The 12800-nt window shown below is 48.4% G+C and overlaps 6 protein-coding genes across 6 annotated transcripts; 3 read left to right on the top strand and 3 right to left on the bottom strand.

Moving 5' to 3' along the window:
* Positions 1-301: 301 nt before the first annotated feature.
* Positions 302-1201, top strand: AtWU_08178 (uncharacterized protein; the record flags this gene model as incomplete). Its single annotated transcript, XM_035503286.1, has 3 exons — positions 302-672; positions 722-950; positions 1010-1201. 3 exons carry the CDS (start codon positions 302-304, stop codon positions 1199-1201), a joined length of 792 nt encoding a protein of 263 aa, XP_035359179.1.
* Positions 1202-1800: 599 nt separating this feature from the next.
* Positions 1801-2852, bottom strand: AtWU_08177 (NAD(P)-binding protein; the record flags this gene model as incomplete). The annotated part of the gene is made up of 2 exons (XM_035503285.1): positions 1801-2498; positions 2564-2852. 2 exons carry the CDS (start codon positions 2850-2852, stop codon positions 1801-1803), a joined length of 987 nt encoding a protein of 328 aa, XP_035359178.1.
* Positions 2853-3962: 1110 nt separating this feature from the next.
* AtWU_08176 (L-ornithine-N5-monooxygenase) lies at positions 3963-4596 on the bottom strand (the record flags this gene model as incomplete). The annotated part of the gene is made up of 3 exons (XM_035503284.1): positions 3963-4237; positions 4298-4399; positions 4458-4596. The coding sequence occupies 3 exons, from the start codon at positions 4594-4596 to the stop codon at positions 3963-3965; spliced, it is 516 nt and encodes a 171-aa protein (XP_035359177.1).
* A 246-nt stretch (positions 4597-4842) lies between these two features.
* AtWU_08175 (cytochrome P450) lies at positions 4843-5391 on the bottom strand (the record flags this gene model as incomplete). The annotated part of the gene is made up of 2 exons (XM_035503283.1): positions 4843-4932; positions 4990-5391. The coding sequence occupies 2 exons, from the start codon at positions 5389-5391 to the stop codon at positions 4843-4845; spliced, it is 492 nt and encodes a 163-aa protein (XP_035359176.1).
* A 3011-nt stretch (positions 5392-8402) lies between these two features.
* Positions 8403-9915, top strand: AtWU_08174 (Zn(II)2Cys6 transcription factor domain-containing protein; the record flags this gene model as incomplete). Its single annotated transcript, XM_035503282.1, has 2 exons — positions 8403-8540; positions 8611-9915. 2 exons carry the CDS (start codon positions 8403-8405, stop codon positions 9913-9915), a joined length of 1443 nt encoding a protein of 480 aa, XP_035359175.1.
* Positions 9916-11611: 1696 nt separating this feature from the next.
* AtWU_08173 (peroxidase family protein) lies at positions 11612-12595 on the top strand (the record flags this gene model as incomplete). Its single annotated transcript, XM_035503281.1, has 4 exons — positions 11612-11726; positions 11781-12021; positions 12082-12353; positions 12420-12595. 4 exons carry the CDS (start codon positions 11612-11614, stop codon positions 12593-12595), a joined length of 804 nt encoding a protein of 267 aa, XP_035359174.1.
* Positions 12596-12800: the final 205 nt, after the last annotated feature.

The raw sequence follows: 12800 nt of genomic DNA, 5'->3' as shown, positions 1-12800 counted from the left end.
GGAGCCAGACTCCTTGAAAGGTATGAGTTCTAGTGTTATAGTTAGAGAAGGGTTAATGCAGTCGCGATACTACTCACAATTGAAAAAGCAAGTTCGCGCATGTCACGGGAGCACCCGAGTTGTGCCCCGGCGGCCGCAACGGCGCGAAAGGGGAAGACCTACCTCCCCCCCTGGCCGAGTCGCAAAGGAAATCCCAAAGTGGTATTTTTCTTGATATTAACGAGATACTTCATTTCTTTGCGGTGAATCTAATATTTTCACATTCCTCTGCGCTGCGCTGCCTTCGTTTAATTTCATCACCATGAATCGCGCCACCGAGCCAAGAGACCGTTACAATCTCCGCAAGGCCCTGGCCCTCATGGAAAGGGATATCAAATTACTCAGAGAGACAGACACCCACGTTCTTGATCAGGGTATCATGAAACGGTACAAAGTCCGAGCATTACCGCTAAGTCTCAATGCTCAAGACGCTCGCGCACCCAAGTTTTTTACCCCTTTCGTTCCAGAAAACATGCCGGAACCTACGGCGGAGTATGTCGACCACGAGTACAACACATCTTCTACGCTGTCACCAGGCGAATGGGGATGGTCTATCTACCTTTACCTTGACGCGTATATCCACAAGCTACTGGTCAAATATCCTGAGGTTTGGCGGACGTGGTCGTGCAAGCAGTAAGTCTTCAATCCTGTAACTGGGTTTCCCGGCTGATTATTCCGCCAGGGTGGGAGATTATGATTTCGGAGACCTCTACCGAACTTTCGACCCTAAATTCGGATCGCTGGCGATCTGGCATGTTTTAGAGTCCTCAAGGCCGCATATCAAGTGCATCATGCACAACAACCTCGACTCTGATGACAACTACCTCCTCCGTGGGGAGGTGTTAACTGTCATCCGCATTATGCTGGGCCAACTGAAGCAGAAGATCTTTGTAAATGATATGATTGCACCGGTAACACTATCCTTTACTGCCTCGTCTTCAGATAAATGAAGGACTGATGATGTTGCTAGGCTCTACTATTTTCGTTGAATCGACGGCGTCCACGCGTCATTGAGGCATACTTTGATGGACAGGAGCTGGTAGTACGCCGCACTGAACCCTATGATTTTCAATATTTGAACACAGAAGGGTTCAAAACATTTGCGCAATGGTTCCTTGGAGATCCCATCGGCGATACATCAAAATGGGCAGTCCGGACTTGATGCGCCGGTCAGATGATGCAAGATGTTGGATTATGATGTTTTCATGGTTTGATGATTTGTATGGAAGTGAAACAGTTCTTCATAGTTATTGTGCTCAATGTTCTTCTTGGTGTGATCTATAGCCATAGCATAGCAATCCATCTTCAAGTTTTTCAAATTGATTCCTGCCATCTGACAGATTCCTAGTCACCTAATCAATGCCATCTGATCCGGTTAAGTGAAAGCGGTATGGCAAACCATAGAATGGCCGCGGATGCGCCTTGCCTGAACACCTCGAAGTCGATGTTTTCGCTGTTAATATAATATTAAAGTCTAATCATTGAAGAGAACGGATTAATGAAGCCCCAGCCACTACCTGACATCGATTACTACCTTCCCACAATGCTGGCCTGAATTAGAAGACATATGCACCACCTTGGAGTCAATGAGAAGAAATACCCTTTGTCAGTCAGGTATCAGTAAACGCCGCCGAGGGTCGACCGATACATTGTGTGATGTGTTGCAGGGAGGGCACTGCACTTCTTCTAGTGAAAGGTAATATAATTATGGCAATGATCTAAAACAGAGTATAAGGTAACCACTTCTATATAGACAAGCCTTCACCAAGCTGTATGCCCACCATCGACAACTACAGTACTACCAGTCATGAAGCTAGAAGCATCGCTCATAAGCAACAAAGTGATTCCCCTAAACTCCTCCGGCTTCGCTAGCCTCTTCATCATATTCTCAGACGTCCACAGATCTCGAGTATCCGGATCCTTCTCCATAACCATCTTTGCCATTGGCGTCTCAATATGCCCAGGACAGAGACAGTTCACACGAATCCCGCCCGTGCCATCTTTCTTGACCTCAGACCACTCCATAGCCAGACTCCGCGTCAGCTGGATAACTGCCGCCTTGGAGGAATTATAAACGGCAGACTCCATGCCCTTGTTGGCAATGATGCCGCTCATACTTGCCACAAGGAGAATGGAGCCGTGGCACTTCATATTCAGCATGGCTTTCGCGGCTGAAACGGCGCTGCGGAAGACGCCCGTATAATTGATGTGGATCACGTCGTCAACACTCTTAGGCGTATGATCGATCGCACTAGCAACATAGTTTATCCCCGCAGCTGCAACGAGACCATCTAGGCGGTTATTTTGTGCTGCGATGTCGGCCATCACCGCTTCCGTGTTTGCGTCGTCGGTTACGTCCATGCGCCTATAGTGCAAAGAGCCCCCAAAATCTGGATTTGCGCGCGCCTCTGCTGCGTGGAACTCTTCCTCTGGTTGGGGAAGCCGGTCAAGACAGTATACTGTGTATCGTTGACGTGAGTCATGGGGGCACAACTATTATGAGTGAAGAGAACAAACATCTCACCTCGCCCGCCAGCTTCGACCAATGCCTCGGCCATTGATAACCCTAACCCCCTTGCACCACCTGTCACTGCAAATACTTTCCCAGCAAGCGAGAACTCTCTGAATCGCTCATGGGATTTCTCACTTCGAGGCAGCCTTTCTTTCACGTGGGCTTGTCCGGCCATAGACCGTCTGAAGTTCGATATTGCGACGCGACACAAGGGTTTTCCAACCGGCAATCTCAGGCCTGAAATGCCAAACGTAGGAAGATGAGGATAAAGCAGTGCTGCTCGGACTTGTCGCGATAGCATCTTGGCTCTACTACTTTTAACCCGGCGAGCGTCCCCCTTTATATATGATCTACCAGGTCTTTTCGTCCGACAATGGAGGATATGTGTATTCCAGCCCCGTTGATGATAAGAAGTCTATGGATAAAATGTTTGTTCTGATAGCAGACATTATTTCGTCTGAGTTGGGGAAAATGAGATGTTTTGAAGCTCATGCGCCAAGGATGTACATATGTCAAGCTTCCGTCATCATCGACGCAAGGGCCGGGCAGCTGACACTTCCAAGATATAAGCTGGGAGGATGACTTCGCTGTTACAAGCTCAGTAATTATAATGCTAGTTATATATCATTACAAGCACAACATCCTGCGTCACAAGGATACTGGAAATATGATCTTTATATTACGTGTGCTAGGATAGTAGTGGTACATGATATGTCTTCGGGGCAGCGATAACCCCTCGGCTACAATATCCTACATATTGTATTAAAATGGTGGCTGAAGTACTAATCGTGTTTTGACTTTACTTCCTCTAGCCTTATAGCGGTCAATTTAAGGGTTACATCTCCGCGGTTTGGTAAAACTATAGTGTAAACAAGATGCGAAATCGATAAGCATCTAACGGTGATCGCTCTCACAGCACCCCTTAAACAAAAGCTCTGCCGGTTGAATTTGTTCTCAATAATCCATATCTATGTTAGTTTATCGTTTCTTTCATCTCTTCCTCTGCTGCTTGTTATTCCAGGGATGAACGCCTCATTACATCATTGTATGACTATCAGGGGAGGCGGCAAACCTTAACTTCAGGTTCCTGGATGGGAACATTCATGCGTCATACCGCGTGACCTAAATCCAGGAATACTAAAACTGCGGAATGGAACCATTAAGTAGTTAATGGGATTTTGGTAGTGCAAGCTCACCGATATCCTAACAGCGAGCGAGACCCATTCTGGGCTGATTATACCCGCTGGGCTCCAAACTCTTCTTCGCACAAGTAACTTCACCACCCAATATGGCGCTCGATCGGAGTAATTCATTTAATTATGAGTGCATTGTACTAATGGGTAGATAATGATGGATCCCATATCATCACTCTTTAAGAATATGTGGTGCATTTACGCGGAGTCACCTCAAATTAAATTACATATATTGGTCCATACATTGGTACGTGCAGTGCTGCAACTAGACCAAATTCGCGCACCATATTCACTTTTGATCCTATTTCGCTTCTCTTCCGGAAGAGTATCTGCAAATCTCCATAACCCATTGTAAACCGATCTTTCTCTTTCCCCTCAAAGGCCGTCCCATCCTCTCCCGGTGCGAACTCGAAATCAAACATCGTGACCAGCCGTACCAAAGTGTTGCGGAGAGTCAGCAAAGCCAGGGGTTTGCCTATGAACCCATACGGGCCTAATGAGGTGTTGGTCAGCATCGGTCGCCCTAGGGGTGAAGAGATCTGGCTCGCCTAACCTAGCGAAAACGGGGCAAAAGCGGCTCTCTGCTTCACCATCTCTGAGTGTAGATACCAGCGCTCGGGAAGGAATTCCTTCGGGCGCTCATAGACTTCTTCATCTATAGCAAGTAAGCAATTAGCCATATGTATGATAAGTGGACGAGGGCTCGGACCTACCACGGCCTAGCACATACTGCGGGCACATAACCGTCATGTTACTCGAGATGTAGACCCCCTCGATGGTGTTTCCTTCTGGTGGAGTCTTCCTTTGCAACGAAGCCGCGGCTGGCGGGTGGAGCCGCAAATTCTCGTTCATGAATGCGTTGAGATGCGGTAAGTTGGCTATCTTGTCATGCAAAACCTCATGCGACGGCTCTGGTATGTACGGGGAAACTTCATCACGAAGTCACTGCACCTGCTCTGGATGCTGTACCAATTGGTACATCGCGGCCGCGAGGATGGTAGCTGTTGTATCACTGCCAAGTTGTCAGTGCTCTCGAACATTTACAAGACCTATCGTGCTTCCTAATCTGCCAGCTAGTATAACCAACTGTGCGTCTCCTCATAATAGTTCCCATTGCTCCCGTGAGGGCTGCTGGCCCTTGATCGGCACGACAAGAACCGAAGCAATGTCAGGAATTTCCGCTGGAGCCTACGCCTTGTCAGAGTGAGATGAAGCTGGAAGCTGACATATTTGTGGGGAGCAAACCTTGATTCGCTCCATCATCCTCTCGCCACAAAAGTCAAACAACCGCTGCCAAGCCCGCGACAGCCCTGGAATCGAGGTAACAATGCGGAAGAACCATGTGGGCAAGTAAAGACCGAGAGGAATCATTGCCTGTTTGAGTAAGTGTATAGCCCAGTGGTCCTCCTGTGCCTCGAGCATGCCGAACGACTCTCCGAAGGTGAGGTCACCCATGAAGTCGTAGCTATATAGCTCAAACCATTTGGTGATATTGACAGGCTTACCAACTGCAGCCTGCGAGCTGAAGTAATCCACCAGGTCGTTTAGGTAGCGACGCAATCGCTCTTCGTAGCCGCGAACTGCCTTATCCCCGAATGCGGCACTCCAAACGCGGCGTCGCTCTTCGTGGGATTTCTTGTCACGCATAGTCTGTAGCGACACCATAGGATAGCTAATGTCGTATCAATCTGCTTTAGTACACCGGGACCCCGGTCCATATATTACATTTACAGCCTTGGAGTGTGCGATAGACAGGTAGTTGGGACGAGGACGAACAAACGGACCGTACTGCTGATGTAGGCTCTGCACCCGCCGAAATGCATCGCTGTGTCGGAGAATTACTGGGAGAGATAGACTGGTGATACTACAGCCGAAGGGGCCTGGAAAGCTGTTGAGGGATGAAAAAATCCGCGATAGATGAGAATGCTGGTGTAGTAACCGCCGAGAATACTGCCCTGAATGCGGACTGCTTGAGTGAAGGCAGCAATAATGTTTAGGCCATATTGATGGTGGAAATGCAGCACCTCTCCTACAACGACGTGAAGAGATCGCATAGTCCTTGGTGTACTTCATAATCCAACACCCCGATCAGCGACGTGTCCAAGAGACTTTTACCGTTGAGTGTCTGAATAAGCAGTCTGTTACCTGCTCCCCGATCAAACTGTCAAATGTCATGACGCGTTTGAAACGACTTTGTAGACCTGGATTAGACGCCAGCAATAAATATATTCCATGGCCATACCCAGCCAGAATGATGAACATGTTATGCTCAAACCGTGCGTTTGTCATAGCGCCCACTATCTCTGCCACTACTTCTTTCGAGAATGGATAGTTCTCAACGAGGAGATGAGCTTTGTCTATGAGTATGATCTTCCCCAAGGCCCGGTCAAAGAGGTCAAGGTCACTAGGCCTTGTGTGGCCTAGATATTCTCCAGCAAGATCGGTGATCGAGCATTCTACTACTTTAGGCGTAGCGAGAATACCCATGTGATAGAATATCTCGCCCATTCGCCGTGCAGTCGAAGCTTTACCGGTACCTATAGGGCATTAGCACCTGACGTGGTCTTCATGATGCAGATTGCATACCTGGTGCTCCTCGGAAAATATAATTGAACGGGGTACGTTCTCTGAAGTCGAGATTCCCTACGCTAGTTCTTTTGGCGATTCGTATGTCATCTAATAGCTGTTCAACAATAAAGTCGCAGCCTATTGCATTGGAGCATAGCTTTCGTTATTTCTCTTCCACATCGAGAACCCGGTTCCAGTCTTTGGAGAAGTCTTCCGCAGTCAAAATTGTTGGATCCGCACTGGAGTCGACAAATAGCGTCTTTGGCAAGATAACAGTGCATTTTCTACAATCTGCTCAACGTGACGAGCGTTGGCAAAGCAGGGGGATACCATGGCGTGTCGTATCATCTCAATTGCTACCTCGCTTGCCTCAGGAAAGCAAGAAACCCGAGCCTCTTTCATGCGAACATTCATAATCTGGTCCAGTTGCGCTGAGGAATGTTCTTTGAACCGAAATGAAGATTTCAGTGGAAATTTGCTGGACAGACCGGAATTGACATGTCGAAACATCTGTCTCAGTTCGTACTCATAACCAACGAGCAAAATACACTGATATGATGTCCGATTTTCCGAGACACACTTTACCAAGGTGTCAATAGCCGCTTTGTGGAACGGATTCAGGTTCTTCCCTTCACCCCACAGGGCATAGGCATCGTCGATGATCAGGACATTCCCTTCGGCTTCATGAAAGGCGTTTCGAACCCGTTCCTCCGTCTCTCCGATATCCTTACCGATGAGCCCGGACCCGGTTTTCTGGATTACTAAATCATTGCCATAGATGAGCACATATTTTACTTTCTTCATAAGGTCAGTGGCTGTGGCTTGTGTAGTGCTTACTACCGCCTCTAGGTAGCAATCCCAAGTCGCTTAATATTCGGCCATATAGGGTGGCAAACGTAGTTTTACCGGTACCAGAGGGGCCCATGAGTATCCCATTCAATGAAATAATCTGAATGGGTTGACCGACGCACTTTCGCTGAGCATTCATCTTCGCGTGCCTGTGCAATTGGCGTACTCACTCCTTCGGTTCATCCAGGCCGACCATTTTCTGCAATAATTTCCACGCCTCACTGTCCTGTAAGGGCAGCAGCAGAGATGTTGGCCCAATCTCTGACCAACTGGGACAAAATGGGAAAGGTAAGCTCATTTGACAGGACTTTCTACGCTACCCCCTCAGCACTGCAGCTAAGCTTCTTGGAAGCGAGCCCGATTTCATATCGCACATCCTCCGTCAACGTACTTCTATGCACCGGTATACCAGGCAGTTGCAGTACTCTGAATTCCCTGGAACTTATTGGCACTTGCCATTATCCATTTGATCCTCTAGGAGTAGTATAATCCAATGGTGATGTACTCTCCCCAGAAAATTGGCTGATGTGATGTACATAAAGCTTGTGGGGGATACTGTCAGGGCTCACCCATTACCCTCAAGTTGTGAAACAATGGTATATTATAGCTCCAGAGCAAGTAAAAGAGCACAAGGATTGGTAAGGCCACAAGACTGTCTCAATTCTTTGTGTAATGTCACCGCTTCAGCTTTGCAGGCCCATGTGTATTGTATTCAGATTATGTGGTTTGCCGTTTTAATCGCCGGTCACGGAACAGTGCTCCCAGCAATGAGTTGAACTAGCTTACGATAGCAGGTTCCTACATTCACCCACCTACGTCCTTCCTGAACGATATGCTGGGCAGCACAAGAACTGGTAGTGTGCCTGAACCAAGTCGTCGCTAAGCTGGAATCTAGTATCTCGGGTATGCGAAGTAATTCAGTGCGCTGATTGGTGCGGATCAGGTCGATTTACACTCCGCGGGCTCCCGAAAGCCGTTGATCGATCTGAATATAAGATGGCTGGATATCAGAAAGAAGTCTTGCAGATATTGCAAGCGCTAGAATTACCATAATTAGCTATATCCTAGCCACCATATAAAGCATCCAGCTTCGAGAATGGTCCCAATATGTTGCTCAGGACCAAGGTGTGGGCCATCAGACGAGCCAAGATTGATTCCTTGGCACAGCCACCGGGCTGGAGCAGCCCTTAGAGCTGCCTAAGGTGCTTTCATCGATATATCCTCCAATCCCAACCAGCACCATGTTCAGCTCAACAACAATGACAAAGAGCGATCCAGCATCAATGACAATAAGCAAGCTGACCCAGCGCAAGCACTCGCGTCGGTCGCACCAGAAGTCGCGATTAGGCTGCAGCACCTGCAAACGACGACACATTAAGGTTTTTCCGCGGCCTTCCGATCCCGGATTCTCCATTCTAGTGAGTGATTTTATGCTAACGACTGATTCAGTGTGATGAATTGTGGCCACAATGTTCCAATTGCATGAACCACTCTGTCATTTGCGATTACTCTCTCTCAACGGACCCAAGCCGACCACCGCCATCTGCAAGACCCGTTCAATCTGAATTATCGGGAAGGTCGGAGCGTCTTTCCAACTGGATCTTTGTCCCATCGGAGTATCAGGGCACATTGAAACGCCCAAGTCCCGACTCTATTTCCAGTTCGATGACCTTGAGTTTAACTGGCACTCAATCCCCTCCTCCATCATCATCCACTTCCCTATCTGCCTCTCTACTCTCGTCCAAGCCCAGTTCCACTCCTACAACATTTGATCTCCAGGACTTCACCCTCCACCACCACTATCTTACCTCAACCTGTTACACTCTCGCCGAGGATGACGGCAGTCTCCACTTCTGGCGTGATGAAGCCCCTAAATTGGCAATCACGCATCCCTTCATTCTGCATCTCATCCTCGCGCTAGCTGGTCTACACAGAGCCAGAAATACCTCCCACGGCACACTTCCTGATCCAAAGGGAAATGAGTCCTGGCTCGTGGATAGAGCAGATATGCATCTTTCTGTAGGGTTACGTGGGATCGCATCCCTCGTCGGGGATATAAACCCCGGAAACATCCGTCCTGCGTGGGTGGGCGCTACGATTCTATGTTTTTTGCCTATGGCGCGGGGTCCCCGACCGGGGGAATATTTGTTCTTCACCATTGGTGATCATCATGAAAACATGGCGGAGTGGCCTTCTTTGGTGAGAGGTGTGAGGACGCTTTGTGGGATATCGAAGGATCTCAAGTCTCGAGTAGAGAACTGTTGTTCATCGCAAATTTGTGGGGGAGGCAAGGCGTCCGGAATTGAATACCAGAGAACGCTAGAGAGGTTGAGACAGTGGGTGATTCTTCAAAGCGAAAAGCAGGGCGAGGTGAATGGCTGGACGATGAAGCACTGTTATGTTAATGCGATCGCTATGTTGGAGCGGATGTTCAGTGAGATGTGCGGGGAAGGACACGATGCAGGATGTACGATTGGCAGGCTGGCGATGATGGTTTATGACTGGATCTGTTGCTTTGATCCTGGACTGAGTGATTTCCAGAGGAGAGAGCCAGTGGCATTGGTACTGCTGGCTTATTTCCTGGTGATTATGAAGATCCATGATGAGGTGTGGTTTGCTCGAGGGTGGGCTGAACATATCATCGGGGGCATTGAGGAATGCTTGGGTAGGGAGGATCGTCGGTGGCTACAATGGCCGATGGAGACCATCTTTGGCCTGGATGATTGTGCAACCAAGAAGACACAGTCATCCTAGTGCAGAGCCATCATAGTAATAGTTTACCTTGAATGTATCCCCCAAACCGCAACCCAAGCAGTGACTATCGTCAACCCCATACCCTTCTCTCGCTCAATTATGTCCTTCCCATCAGCTCCAACTTATTCCCTGACTTTCTCCTCAAGGTCCTCCAGGGCTAACGTGTGTTCACTGACCATGGGCACCGAATTATCAACAAAGACTTCGGATGAGATAAATTGGGATCAGTAACAAACACAACACCACGAAGGGAGAAAAGACACCGTGACCATTCGGACAACATGGCCGGATATAGAGGTACCAAGGAGGAATACTATCGTTGAGGTTGCTGCGAGTGAGAACATATGACCGTATATATAAAGATACCATCCACATGCATTGCAAGTTTCGCTGCCCTATTAGAATTGTTCAGCTTCCATGGCCTGATACACTCATGGTTGTAGGAGAGGAAGGTATTAGAGTAATTGAGAGGTCCGAATTGAGTTACTTCCTAGGGCTAGAAGAGAGATTGATGCAGTAGTGGCGAATACTGTCAAAAAGTTGTTGAAAGAAGCAATTAATTTCCGACTGGACGCTTTGCCATCACCCGTTATTTATACGGAGCTACTTTTGGCTTGATTACCTTGAAGGTAATTGTGGTACAGCTGCTGACATTCAGTCACAGCTCACATTCTTAAAAAGTGGTAGATATTACCCCTCCAGTATGAAGATATATCCCATACACACTTCGACAGTCAATTTTGCTACTCTCGACGTATCCGTAATCACCGCCCCGAAACAGCAAGTCCCTTTCCTAATTGAGCCGATCGTATCCGTTAAGATGCCACTAAACCCAATGCAGACCGCGCCTGGGGCTCGGCTGCAGATCCCTTGGCACGGGGCGGCTTATGCCTCCCGTAGGATTCATACCCTTACCCGTCGCGAATAGAATAGGCCTCCGATCAATCACATTATCCTGATGCCTTAGCAGTGGAGCTCGTTCCAACTCTTGTTTGCCAAAATGCCAAGATCCAAACACCGCATCATCCTCCTATCAGCTGTCACTAATATCAAAACAGAATATGACCGCCTGAATCCTACGCAGGCTTTCATGTTCCCACGGGACGTTATTTAGGCAGCAGATTGTTACAATTTTAGACATGCAGGTATGTAGGAATGCAACCCCGCTATTGTGGTGTTGACAGCCACCAAGTATGCTGCAGCACTGCTTTGGACGAGTGATTACATCACAGCAAGCTCTTGGCATCAGGCGTCCTAAATCGCTGTCCACGGGTACAGCGGGTTTTGCTGCGCGGAGCATTCCAAAGCTGCCAGTGTAGCCAATCATCGTACACTTGATGCATCACATACATGGTGACTGCCAACGGTGCCACCGCTGTGCTCGTATACAACCAGTCCAAAAGGGCTGGCAACTTGCCCAGCCTATTCAGGGCTGTTAGCGTGCCCTCAACCAGATCGGAGCCATCTGAAACTTGCTCCATTTTCACGCATGACTGGCTACAACTGCTACTCCACATTTATAAAAATAAACGCGGGCGTAATTCCTTCCAGATGACGCTGGCAAGTAATATTCCGGCATTTGTAATGTAGATGGCTGAGCTCTAGGCCTACATCCGAATATAAAATCTATCGACCCCTCATCCTGAATACAGTCCCAGAATAACAAATTTAGCTCTCTATTACAACTACCGCCATCATGAAGACAGCAACCCTACTATTTCTCGCGGCAGGTCTTACCCAAACGCAAGCATTCCCATCACAAGGAGCAGCACCGCATCCACTACCATGGTCCCCTCCTGGCCCTAACGATGGTAAGCACCCTATTTAGCCTACCCACATAATCAAACAACTAACAGAACCGAAAGTACGCGCCCCCTGCCCAATGCTCAACACCCTCGCCAACCACGGCTACCTCCCGCACAACGGCAAAAACATCACCGAGCAACACACAATCAACGCCCTCTACAACGCCCTCGGCATCGACGCAGAACTCTCCGCATTCCTCCACCAAGAAGCAGTAACCACCAACCCAACCCCCAACGCTACTACCTTCTCCTTGAATGATCTAAGCCGTCATGATATCCTCGAGCATGACGCCAGCTTGAGGTATGTCCCTCCCCAATCCCACCACTCCATCCATCTAACCCAGTATGTATTATGGTATAGCCGCCAAGACGCCTACTTCGGCGACAACCACGACTTCAATCAAACCATCTTCGACGAAACCCGCTCATACTGGACCTCCCCTATCATCGACGTGAAGCAGGCTGCTCTGTCTCGCCAAGCACGTGTGAATACCTCTATGGCTACGAATCCGAATTATACCATGTCCGAGCTGGGTGCGTCGTTCAGTTATGGGGAGACGGCGGCGTATATTATTGTTCTTGGGGATAAGGAGAATGGGTTGGTGAATCGGTCGAGGGTGGAGTATCTTTTTGGTGAGTTAGACCCTTCGTTGGGTTGAAGTAGTGGTGGAGAGTTCATGGTTGGCTAATGTATTGCAGAGAATGAACGTCTTCCGCTGGATTTAGGGTGGACTCGTGCGAAGGAGAATATCACCTTTGATGATTTGAGAACGATGTTGAATAGGATTGTTAATGCCACCGGTGGGGAGAGTGAGTTTGATAGGGAGTTGGCGAAGAGGGGTGGGGTGCATGTTGGGAGGTGGAGGGGGTACTAGGTGGACTTTGTTCTGGGTGTGTGGGATAGGAGTGGGTTGGATGGATGGTGAGTGTGTATCGGTGTGATTAATGGATGGATATGAAATCGGCTTTGGGTCGTCCACTTTGTTATGATTGGCATCGACGATTTATGTGTGTATGAAGAGTCCTGCTTGGAATATTATAAATTGGAAGAACATATTATCGTTATCATTTACTGCTTTG

The sequence above is a fragment of the Aspergillus tubingensis genome (assembly GCF_013340325.1).
Source record: "Aspergillus tubingensis WU-2223L DNA, scaffold_9, whole genome shotgun sequence".
Classification (NCBI taxonomy): Eukaryota; Fungi; Ascomycota; class Eurotiomycetes; order Eurotiales; family Aspergillaceae; genus Aspergillus; species Aspergillus tubingensis.
The sequence above is the reverse complement of the archived record's forward strand: the minus strand, read 5'-3'. Positions and strand labels throughout refer to the sequence as shown.